The 12,115-nt window shown below is 37.8% G+C and overlaps 1 protein-coding gene across 2 annotated transcripts; it reads right to left on the bottom strand.

Moving 5' to 3' along the window:
• Nucleotides 1-2,076: 2,076 nt before the first annotated feature.
• Nucleotides 2,077-4,154, bottom strand: LOC308396324 (GTPase IMAP family member 9-like). 2 transcript variants are annotated; one of them, XM_080881529.1, is made up of 3 exons: nucleotides 4,119-4,154; nucleotides 3,807-3,920; nucleotides 2,077-3,353 (listed from the first exon to the last, which is right to left on the bottom strand). In XM_080881529.1, exons 2-3 carry the CDS (start codon nucleotides 3,898-3,900, stop codon nucleotides 2,515-2,517), a joined length of 933 nt encoding a protein of 310 aa, XP_080737655.1. In that variant the 5' UTR covers nucleotides 3,901-3,920; nucleotides 4,119-4,154; the 3' UTR covers nucleotides 2,077-2,514. The 2 variants fall into 2 exon arrangements, with proteins under 2 accessions (XP_080737655.1, XP_080737656.1); XM_080881530.1 differs by lacking the exon at nucleotides 4,119-4,154 and having other exon boundaries at nucleotides 3,807-3,927.
• Between the last annotated feature and the right edge of the window lie 7,961 nt (nucleotides 4,155-12,115).

The following is a 12,115-nucleotide window of genomic DNA, read 5'->3' as shown; positions in this document are numbered from 1 at the left end:
TTAAAAAACCAACCAAATATAATCTAGAATTAAATAGATATCATCACTTACAAGGAGTGTAAGCTTATGAATCATCTTAATAAAAAGTAGCTCAGTGTGCCCTAACTAGTACAAATGAGTGGCGGAGACATTAGAGGTCTTTCTGAAAGTGCTATAATTAAGTTCAAGGATATAATTCCTCCACTGTTATCCTCTTTACTCCAACTCCCAACCACCACTGTTTGTTTCACACAGCAAAAATGTACAGTAAAGCTAAAGACATTTTGTAGCATTATGTTTCAGATTTAATGTAAGATAATATACAATAATATTATTTAATATCTATTCCTATTTCAAAATATACAAATAAAAGCTTATTTTTTCAAATCAAGCCAATTTCACTATGCCTGATGTGCAGAGAAAAATTACATATTTGTTTGGTGGTGTGCCGTGTGATTTTTCTAATGTGAAATATGTGCAGTGGCTCCAAATGGTTGGGAAACACTGTCTTAGAATATACACCACCTGGAGGAAAATGTGGTTTTGAATTTGCACTATATACATAAATTTGAACTGAACTAAATGAGGATGGTTCTACTGTGGTACATTGTTACAGTGCGATGAATTTAAAATATTAATATATCTACAAATCTGTTTCACAGTTGTTTCACATATTCTTGAATTGTGATTTGACAAAAAATACTCTATTAAAAAACAGTCACATTAGATTAGAAATGAATGCAACATAAAGTAAATATAAAGTGAATTGAAACGCAATTTAAAACCACCTAATTCCAAATGACAAAGATTTGATGCCCAGTGTGTTAGCCATTATATATTGGCCTTTTTGTTTTGTAAAGGTGTAAGGCCCAAGTAAGCATACTTATTATGCAATTAAAGCCAAGTCCTGAAGCTACTGCCATGAGAAAAGGTGAGGTATAAAACAGCCCTGCACCCAAAAGTGCTGCAGATGTATATAATATCATTTTACACCACTCGTTTAATTTGATCCTCTCCTCTTCTTCCCTTTTTCTTTGCTCTTCCTCCCTCCTCCTCGTTTCCCTTTCTTCTTCAAGCCTCTTCTGGGCTGTCTCATACATCTCATTGGTGTAGTGACTTCCTCCATTCAATTCCACCATTTTCCTCTATTTTATCTACATACACAAATATGAAGCAATTTCACAATACGTAAAATTATTCAACAAATGCTTCCCTCCGAACCTAAATTAATAGTGACTATTTACGCAAAATTTATTAAGGTGAGCTTCACGGATCGGATAAATGTTTGAAAAAAACAAGTAACGCCCCCTTCGCTCACTTACAGAACTTTAAATGCGCGTGCACCAATCGCCCAATGTACAAAGCTGGCAGTCTGAACTGTTGTTCAATTGATATTCTACAAATACTATTACTGCTATCAGTTGACAAAACATTAAACACCTTGTTCCTCCCCTAATGGAGATTGTGCACAGGGCACACAAGCTGATGAACTAAGTAGAGCTAAGTGATCCGGACTAAATGCTACGCCAAGGTTAACGGTGTTACCACTAAAGACGACGTACATCTATTTCTAAGAGCTGTGCAACACAGCCAGGAGCCTTACGAACATAACACCAGACACTTTTAACTCACTAATGGTGAAGAGACGTTATAAAACAAGTGTTTCGGCAGGTTGCCACATACCTCTGTTAATTTGCACCACGTTTGCAAAAGTTCCTAACGAGTTCTGTCCGCACTTCACAAAAAAGCCTCCAGCTTGTTTGGCGCTGTGAAGCTTTTAATATGAAGCAGCAGCAGCAGGAAGGTGATAGGTTTGTATCAGCGGTAGCTTCACCAGTTTTGAATCAACTGTTGAATTCCGTTGCAGTGCAGGAATCGTTCATCTATCAAAATATTTAAATGTTTTATTTTGAAAGTACCCGTCCAAGTGCTTCCTCTGGTGTGCAGTAGCTGTTAGGTCAGCAGCTTCTTTCACGAAACACATTAATTTCACTGAAAAACAGTACTTAAACCAAGAGGAATGACTGACTGAGGAGGCTAAGTATGAAAATGAAAACCAGCCATTATAATTTAAACATTTATTTTATTGTTGCAAAATTATACACTGAGAAACCTTTGAATAAACAAACCCCTGCCCCTAACAGAGAAAGCATGCACATTTTCATCTTATTTTAAAATTAACAAAGTAGTAGTTCAAGTAGTGATTGCTGAAAACTATTTCTAAACTCACTCCTGGATCTTGTTTTTAATTTCCAAGTTCCTCTGTCTATATGACAGAGGATGATAGAAGTTGAGTCATACTGAGGATCATATAAATGACTCAGTAGAGTAAAATAAATATGCTATATGAACAGACTACAAAGTATTTGTTTTTTTAAGTAGTCAGTGTTATGTAACAGAAAACCCTGTCAAGTGATTGGTCAGAAATCGCACCACAGTATTATATAATAAAAAGTACAACCATCACTGGATGCATGACTTATTTTTTTCTTTGCTGGAGGAGTGGTGTAGGTTTAGTGGTCCTATCTCCCACACTTAAGTAAACATTCCCGTTGTGCAATTTAACTGAGAATATCCAAGTGCTCCCCCTATTGCCATGAGAGCATATGATGAAAAGTATGCTCCTGCACCCAATAATCCCACGGAAGCGATACCAAGCATTTTACACCACTCGTGTAATTTGATCCTCTCCTCTTCTTCCCTTTTTCTTTGCTCTTCCTCTCTCCTACTCTTTTCCCTTTTTTCTTCAAGCCTCTTCTGGGCTGCCTCATACATCTCATTGGTGTAGTGACTTCCTCCATTCAATTCCACCATTTGCTCTATTTTATCTAGAAGATTTTTGACCTGTTTTCTGCTTTCTTTCTGATTATTGATGAGTGAATGATACCTTCCTCCACAATGGTTTATCAGTCTTTGTAGATGTTTACTTTCTTTTACATAGTCTTTCACTGATTTATCCTGCAGCAGGTCACCATGTGTAAACAGAACTATGGTGTATATGGAAGCATCTGAACCAAAGTTTTCTTCAATCCACGTGACAGCATCCTGTTCCTCTTGTGTGAACCTTGACTTCAGGCTGATGACTAAAAGGAAAGCATGCGGTCCAGGAACTGACTGTTCAATGCACTCCTCAATTTTTGCTTTCACTTCATCTTGTGTTTTGCTTGTGTCAAACAGCCCTGGAGTGTCAATCACAACAATTTTTCTTCCACTTTTGTCTACCTCTTTTCTGAGACAGCCGTCAGTAACAGACTCAGGTGAAATGTCCTCTTTGAAAGCAGTTGAATCCCCCAGAATGGTGTTTCCAGACGCACTCTTTCCTGATCCTGTTTTACCAACCAGGATGATTCTCAGTTCTTCATGATTTGCAGAGCCTGTGGAAAATTAATGATAACATTTGAATTATTTGAAGGAGTGTGCATGACTAACATGACTTTTTAAAACCATGTTTTAGGGTAAAGTGAGAAAAGGTTCCGATACAGCTGAAGCAGGTGAATTTTCAGGTAGTTTCACTGACACTAGTGATTCTGTAGTCTCATACTTGCAGCTTTTATATGCTGGTGACCACTTAAATTGAAGTTGTTGTAGATGTTCACTGAAAAAAAAACCCGACTCCAAAAACAGATATGTTGGATGAACAAGGCAAAGTCCAACACTAGGTTAGTTGTTCATATGTGTTGATTAAAAATATATTTAAATAGACACGATGAAATATTTTAGAAACAAATCTTCTTCAAATTAAGTCATTTATACTACAGCATAGGTGAACACTTGTTATGTTTATGTATTCATGACAAACCGGCTGTACAAGTTCTTATTCTGCTTACCTCTGTATTGACTTTGGCAGTCAGCAGTTTGTCCACATAATGTCAGTAACATCAGCAGGATGCATCCTTGGATCCAAGCTTTTGCTGCCAACATTTTAGTAAACTAGCAAAAAACTTTACATAGAAACGAAAAAAGGAAAAGCATTAAAGGAAAGTCTTTCTAATCAGATCGCAAGTAAATATTGAACTACACTGAGAATATATGTTGAATAAATCATGCCCCAAATTGGGGGCATGTAGACTTTTTATAGAAACTCTATCAATAAAATTCGTCTTCTATTGAAATATTTAAAGGTTCTATTTTGAACGTACCTGTGCAAGGACTTTCTCTTGTGTACAGTAAACTGCTGGGTCACTAGAATCTTTCAAAGCAGACAGGACACGCCCACTTTGCATTTCCAAGGAAAACAATACTTAAACCAATGTCGGCTGAGCAGCACCAGCCAGTGATGACAAGATGAACAGCATCATGTTCAAGTGAAAAATGTGTGACGGTAGGTCTGCTTTCTCCAGAAAATGAATGCATTGAAACAAAAAAAGTTTTGCATATGAAATAAAAAAATTATACAGTCATTTAAAGAAAAAAATACGTTGACCTCTATAACTTGATTAATACAGATGTGAAGAGCAGGTTTGTGGGTAATTACATTTTTTTTCCACAAATACCCTTTTATAACCTAGTTTGTCTCACATAATTGATAGTGACTATATAACACCAGCAAAATAGGCAAGCATTCAGTAGGTAAGTAAATATATAAATTATATTAGAACAAGAAGTCATCAGAAATAAAATGAAAATCAGCCTTTTTTATTTAAACAATGATTTTATTTTTTCCACAAGTATACAGAGAAACTGTTGAATCAAATAAACCCCTGCACCAATAGAGAAAACACCCGCATTTTTATTTTATTTGAATATTAACACACTAGTAATTCAAGTAGTGATTACTGAAAACTTTTTCTTAATTTATTCTTAGATCTTTTTTGAATGTTTAAACTTGTTTCAACCTTAAGAAACAACGTTTCATTTCATTTATTTCATTTATTTATTTATTTCACACTTGGTCAACAGTTTCCACAGTTAGTTCTTTCAAATAAACCAACTACACTTTCTGTCAGTAAAGCACTGCAACCACGTGTGAAGAATACGAAAGAAAAGAAAACGTTCAACTTTTTTTTTTTGAAAACTAGGTCACATTAAAATCCAACATCAGTTCCTCGAATTCAGTGAAGTCATGCTACAAACATGGTTCTACAACTACAGGAAAAAAGTTTAAAATTACATACAAGTATGATTTCAAATTCAGAACCATTAGCCTGACTCCGGAAAACAGATTTGCTGGATGAACGAGGAAAAGTACAACACTAAGCTATTTTTAATGTCTTTTCATGTTCAAGTATTCATGACAAACCAGTTGCACAGGTTTCTGTGCCACTTACCTTTGTATTTATTTTGACAGTGAGCAGTGTGTCCACAGAGTGTGAGTAGGACAAGTAAAATGCATGCTTGGATAAATGTTTGTGCTGCTGTCATTTCAGCAAACTCTCAAAGACAAGAAAAGATATGAAAAGTATCAATAAAATACATTTTCAGGTAAAATATTGAACCTGTGCAAGTACTTTCTCGGGCATGCAATAAGTTGTTAGGTCAACAGATTCTTTTCTAAAAGGCAGAACACATCCACTGTTACACTGAAAACAATAACCAATGAGGAATCACCAGCTGAGCAGCCTAAGTAATGAAGAAGCCAGCCAGTGATGAGAATAATAATAATGTTTAAGTGAACACTGTTTTAGTGTGTTTGTATGTGTGATTTATCCAGAAAACATCAGAAATTCATTAAAACAAAATCATTTTGCTTAGTAAATTTAATAAAACAAAAATTTAAAGAAAAAATAGGTTGACCTTTTTTAACCTGACTCCTATGGATGTGACAAGCAGGTTGGTGAGTATCTACAAGTTGCTTTTAAACATAACAGCTGGTCTTATTTTCTTTCTGCAGGATTTACAAAAAGATAATAGGGAAATAACAACTTTTAGACACAATAATTCACATATATTCTTATATATATATAATATAATGTACAAGAAAATCTGAGAAACAAAACTCTCTTTCCCAGAATGCCCTGGGCTCTTCTTGTTTTCCAAGGCGGCAAACTGGGAAAGTGGAATGTAGGAGGACAGAACTCAGCCCATGCAGATCAGATGCACCTGTGTCTCCCTCATCAAACAAAGAAAGAGGTTGGCTGTGGGTGAGTACTTGTACTGTGCCCCTGGGCCATTTTATTAACACTTGCCCCATGTGGCCAAAAGAGACTGCTTGTCAGTAACGGTGGGGATACTGACAGGAAATGAAAAATATCCCCTCTAAACGTGATTCCCTTCACCCTCCAAGCACTTATTGATTATAGTTCTGAGTAAAACTTCTTTTATTAAACCCCGGCACAATCGCGGATATCACACACAAAGCTCAAACCAGTCTCACTCGCACTCTCACGAAACACACTGAAAAAATATGATTTGTGTTTAAGCCCCAATTACTCCAGTTATACTCCGTCACCCCCGGCTACAAACTCACACCCTATACCTCGATTGGTAAAAGAATTGTGTGCCAGGGTGAAGTTGGTTTTGTCATGAAAACTGTTTACGATCCGCGGCCCCCAACTTACCTTCCTGTACCTAGACTTGTAGTCAAGACCGCCTAATCCGAGACCAAGACAAGACCAAGACCAGAGGGTATCGAGACCAAGACAAGACCAAGACCAAGTTGAGACGAGACCAAGACCGAGACCGAGTCGAGACGAGACCAAGACCAAGACCGAGACAAAAAAAGTCTTTAAACTGCAGCCAGATGCTATTCTATATACATATGCAGGACACCTTAAACTAGTTTTTTAATTAAGCAGCAAGGCAGAACAAAGTCGGGCCTGTATCAAGACACAGGGACTAAACCCCAATTCAACCAGACCCAGAACTGATCCGGAATTAAAACAGGACTACAACAGTAACCAAGACAGAACCAGAATCAGAACTAGATGATAGTAGCACTAAAAAAATCATCATAGACCTGCACTACACTTATTTTTTAATTCTACCAAAGTACAATATTTAGATTGAGAAAAGTTTATATAATTATTTAGCCTTGTTGTGCAAACAAGCCTGCACAACTTAATAAATATGAATTTGAAAAGGAACAAATGGTATCTAAAAAGAAACACTAGGTACATGTTCTGATGAGTTTTGGCAAACAACCATTTGACTAACATGTGTGTCTCACCTGCTCTTGTTCCATCTCTGTTCTGTCCTCATTCTCTCTCTCCCTCTCTGTTCCTCTCTCTCCCTCTCTGCTCCTCTCTCTCCCTCTTTGTGCTGACAATCAAGCCAAACACCAACATCATCAAATACAGTGGAAACCAGATATTTACACACTCTTCAGATAAAAACACAAACACTTTTTAATTGTAACATCAAATCAGACTAAATGTTTATTTTTTTAGATTGATAAATATAAAAAACATATTTGTTAACTTTGAGAGTAAAGAGAGAAACTATCTGTATTTCTTAATTGCAAATGGCACCAAATTGTATTCAAAATTGAGCCACACTTATGGAGCTCCACAGTTCTGTTCCTGGTGTTTTGGTTGACATCTCTTGATTTTCCCATGTCAAAGAAACAGGCTCTGTGTTTTGCCTTATATGCATCCACAGCTGTGCCACCAGTTTACTCACATGGACTCTACTAACCTATCAGAAGCTTCTTCAGCTCAGAATCGAATCGTCTGGAGTTTCTTATTAATTAACAATAAACTTAGTGTATATGTACTCCTAAATTTGATGAAAGTGATTAAAATAGACAGCTCCCTCTTTTTATTCTGACATTCAACTAATTCAAAAGATATTTCAACATTTATTTATCTAAAACAAAAGTTTACTCTAAATTGATGTTTAGCAGTAAAAAAAATTTATGTTTTCTCCCTAAAGTGTATGTAAATATCTGGTTTCAACTGTGAATATACTGCTGTGTATTGAAATTCCTCTTGTTTTGCATAGATATACTAAACAACATCCAAAGCATAATATATAAAATAACATCTACCTGAGTTTTTTCTTTGAAAGAAGCTCCTTATGTCCATTGTTGTGTTCATCAGTACACAATTGAAACCGATTTAGAGAGTTTGTTTAGCCTTGGAGGGTAACAACTGAAAATATGAAATGTAAGCTAAGACTCTCTAAAAAATCAGCATTGCTGTTCGGCTTTTTATTTATCCATTTGTTGATTCACTCGAAGAGCAAGTAACGCAACCAAGTGATCAGTTTGATATCAATCTTTTGTGATACACCGTCATATTTACATTATTAGTTCAGTACGAATGATTTGCTTTGGTACCTGGTCAAACTTAAGCTCTCCTCTGTCTGCAGCAAACTCGCAGGCAGCAGCTTCTCCCCCCTCTCTCACATGGGTGCTGTGCTCAGTCGCCTAGTGCCTGAGCTCGGATCATACCAAAATTAGGGGGAATTTACGACGGTGCGCTCTGTGCTTCGTGTGTTGTTTTTGTTTTATACAGTTGTCAGTCAGGCATCTAACTAAAAAATTACACTCCAAAAGACCCCATGCTTCTGAAAAAATGACCCGGGCTTAAGCCCAGTAAGCCACCCCCCCGCTCCGCTGATGGTTGACTCCAAATCTCCCGAACACTATGTCGATTTGAGAACGCAGGACCGAAACAGCGAGACCAAGACCGAGACCAAGACAAATGTCCGTCGAGACCAAAATCGAGACCAAGACAAAAGTCCGTCGAGACCAAGACGAGACCAAGACCACGTAAAAGTGGTCTCGAGACCGGTCTCGAGACATCCAACTCTACCTGTACCTTCACTGTACAAGCCCCACCCACCTAATGTCTCATCCACGCCCCCTGTGTACCAGGATTTAGCAGAAGTTTTTCATAAGGATCTTGTCTTGTCTTTCCTTCCACACCGACCCTATGACTGTGCTATTGACCTGTTACCCAGCGCACCACTTCCCACATGTAAGCTGTAGAGTTTGTCAAAGCCCAAACGTGAGATGATGAAAAAATACATAACAGACTCTCTGGCCGAAGGTTTCTTTTAGCCGTCTTCCTCTCATCTCTGCTGTTTTTTTCTTTGTGGAAAAGAAAGATAAGTCCCTTCAGCACTGCATAGATTTTTGAGGATTAAACATGATTACTCTGAAAAATAAGTACCCTTTGCCACGTCTTTCCTATGCTTGAGAGTCGTTACAGGGTGCAACCATTTTCAGCAAATTGGATCTCTGCAATGCCTACCACCTGGTAAGGATTAGAGAGGGGGACGAGTGAAAGATAGCCTTCAACCCTCACCTTGGACACTTTGAGTATCTGGTAATGCCCTTTGGACTAACTAATGCACCCGCTGTTTTTCAGGTCCTGGTAACAAAGTCCTGCGAGATTTCAGAAATCATTTTGTGGTCGTGTATCTGGATGACATCCTGATCCTCCCCCAGTTCCTTAGTCATCATGAAGATCATGTAAGGTTGGTTTTGCAAAGATTACTAGAGAACAAGCTGCTCGTGAAGGTTGATGGATGTGAGTTTCATGCAGAGAAGGTCTCCTTTCTTGGCGAAAAGGGACATTTCCATTCCAACTAGTCTTAAGTACAAGCAGTAATGAACTGGCCTATTCCAGAAAACTGCAAACACTTGTAATGGTTCCTTGGCTTTGTTATCTTTTAACACAGATTTATCTGTGACTTCAGTAGAATTTCTTGCTCCTAACCCAACTTATCTCACCTGGTTTCAGTTCCAGTTCACCACCATGGCACAAGATGCCTATGATAATCTCAAACACCGCTTCTCTCAGCTCCCATTTTGTCTTTACCGGAACTCTCCAAACAATTCTTCATGGAGATGGATGCAACGAAGGTTAAATGCACCCTTGGACTTTCTTTTCTCATCGCCTCTCATCCACAGAACAGAACAATGATGTTGGGTATCGACCAAGTCCATGCACAAAAATCTTATGAGCTTAAACTATCTAAAAATTGCATGGATTACAGTGAGACACTTCAGGTTTAAGCAGATGTCACATTAAACTCACTACATGTCACATGTTTTTTTTACACCAAGTACATCTCTTCTTCTTCTGATCATCATCAGCCTTTGTGATCTCATCTTCAATTTTCTTCTGATCTCTTGTAGTCTATTGTCATGCAGCACTTTTCTTTGCAGTCTTCTTTCATTGCTTTCTCTCTGGACCATTGGAAATGTATTTTGGCCTCTTGTTATAAAACATAACAAAAGGTAGCTCATCTGTGTGTTCTTGGCTGGTTAAAAAGCTAGGTATTTCTCCTGATTTTGATTCCATTAAAAATTGACCTTTAAAAAAGAATGCAACTATGTGCACAGCCCTCCCTCTAGTGAGCATTAGAAAGCATTGCAACATATATAGTACCAGGGGACTAGGTGTCATTTGAAAACTGAATTGGAGAGAAAGCATGGGGGTGGAGATCCCCATCCAGATTTTTTTTTTATTGTTCTAGATATTACATCTGTGTGTGTGTGTGTGTGTGTGTGTGTGTGTGTGTGTGTGTGTGTGTGTGTGTCCTGAAAGACCAAGAGAGTGAGGGAGAGAGATTTTGTTGGCAACAGCTGCTGAATAACTTTCAGAGCACAAAAATCTGAGAAGCTAAACCAGAAGAACTGAACAGAGAAGAGAGGCAATGAGTGTCTGTGTGAATGTTTTCGCTTGTTTCAGTGTTAACATTATGTTTCTCTTCCATGTAATTGTGTGACAAGCTGCCAGGCTGTCTCCATCCTTATCTCTATGACATGATCTTGCTTTAGCTGCTGTGAATTAACAGCTGATTAGACTGTTGACAAATACAGTCCCCCATGCATAAGGTGTAGACAGCCTTACATTTCCACCTCATGTCTGATAATAGTGGTTCTTAAGGTCCGAACCTATATAGTTCGTTGTAAATGTAAAATACAATAAAGGACTATTTTATTCTATTTTATTCTATTCTTTTCTAAGGAGAGCAGAAATCATACTATAAGAGAAAGTACCTTTAACAACTAAATTACACAAATATATATGTAAGCTACAAAAGCATAGATGGGCTTTGCAGCCTGCATGTTTTCTATTCCTATTCAGGGTTTAGGTGTTGAAGCGCTCAGCTCAGTGTTACAAGACGACGTACATCTATTTCTAAGAGCTGTGCAACACAGCCAGGAGCCTTACGAACATAACACCAGGCACTTTTAACTCACTAATGGTGAAGAGACGTTATAATCAGTGTTGGGAAGGTTACTTTTAAAATGTATTCCATTACAGAATACAGAATACATGCCCCAAAATGTATTCTGTAACGTATTCCGTTATGTTACTCAATGACAGTAACGTATTCTGAATACTTTGGATTACTTAATATATTATCATGCTTTTTACAACAACGTGAATGTACTATTGCTGTGTGATTTATTACTGTTACTGAAGGTCCGCGACTCCGAACTGTAGTAAAGGGACCTCTGGCTAATACGGCGGGGTCCGTGTCAGCTCGTAGCCGAAAAATAGCTTTACTTTGTTGTGTGGGTCAACTTTTCTTGCGAGAGACAGAGAGAGGCGTTGAAAGGCTGCTCCAACAGAACTTATTGTTTTCGGAGGAAAACACGAACAAAGTGTACAGTCGAGTCTTAATAGCTTACTTACAACTGGGCTCGTCAGGCTCTCTTCTTGGCTGCAGTGGTTATTATTATATTTACATGCATCCAGCTCCCGTTTTTGCTCGATGACAACTCGTACCTTTCCACTCCCCTTTTTTCTCACAGACCCATAACGTGTATGGCAGTCCATTCACCCTGCAACACGGACTACACTGCCCATGATGCTACATTCTTTAGAGCTATGCTTGTAGCATTCTGCCTGTTAGCTTAGCACAACAACAACAACAACAACAACGAAAAGTGAAGCTTTTAATATGAAGCAGCAGCAGCAGGAAGGTGATAGGTTTGTATCAACGCTAGCTTCAACAGTTTTGAATCAACTGTTGAATTCCGTTTCAGTGCAAGAATCGTTCATCTATCAAAATATTTAAATGTTTTATTTTGAAAGTACCCGTCCAAGTGCTTCCTCAGGTGTGCAGTAGCTGTTAGGTCAGCAGCTTCTTTCACGACACACATTAATTTCACTGAAGAACACTACTTAAACCAATGAGGAATGAATTACTGAGGAGGCTAAGTATGAAAATGAAAACCAGCCATTATAATTTAAAAATTTATTTTATTGTTGCAAAATTATACACTGAGAAACCT

The sequence above is a fragment of the Rhamphochromis sp. 'chilingali' genome (genome assembly GCF_963969265.1).
Source record: "Rhamphochromis sp. 'chilingali' genome assembly, chromosome: 4".
Classification (NCBI taxonomy): Eukaryota; Metazoa; Chordata; class Actinopteri; order Cichliformes; family Cichlidae; genus Rhamphochromis; species Rhamphochromis sp. 'chilingali'.
The sequence above is the reverse complement of the archived record's forward strand: the minus strand, read 5'-3'. Positions and strand labels throughout refer to the sequence as shown.

What these genes read in the sequence shown, in the direction of transcription:
- LOC308396324 (XM_080881529.1), bottom strand. Translation starts at nt 3,900, where the DNA reads ATGTTGGCAGCAAAAGCTTGGATCCAAGGATGCATCCTGCTGATGTTA. An exon ending in CTGCCAAAGTCAATACAGAG is followed by an intron (nt 3,354 to 3,806) that starts GTAAGCAGAATA and finishes AATTTTCCACAG; the next exon opens with GCTCTGCAAATCATGAAGAA.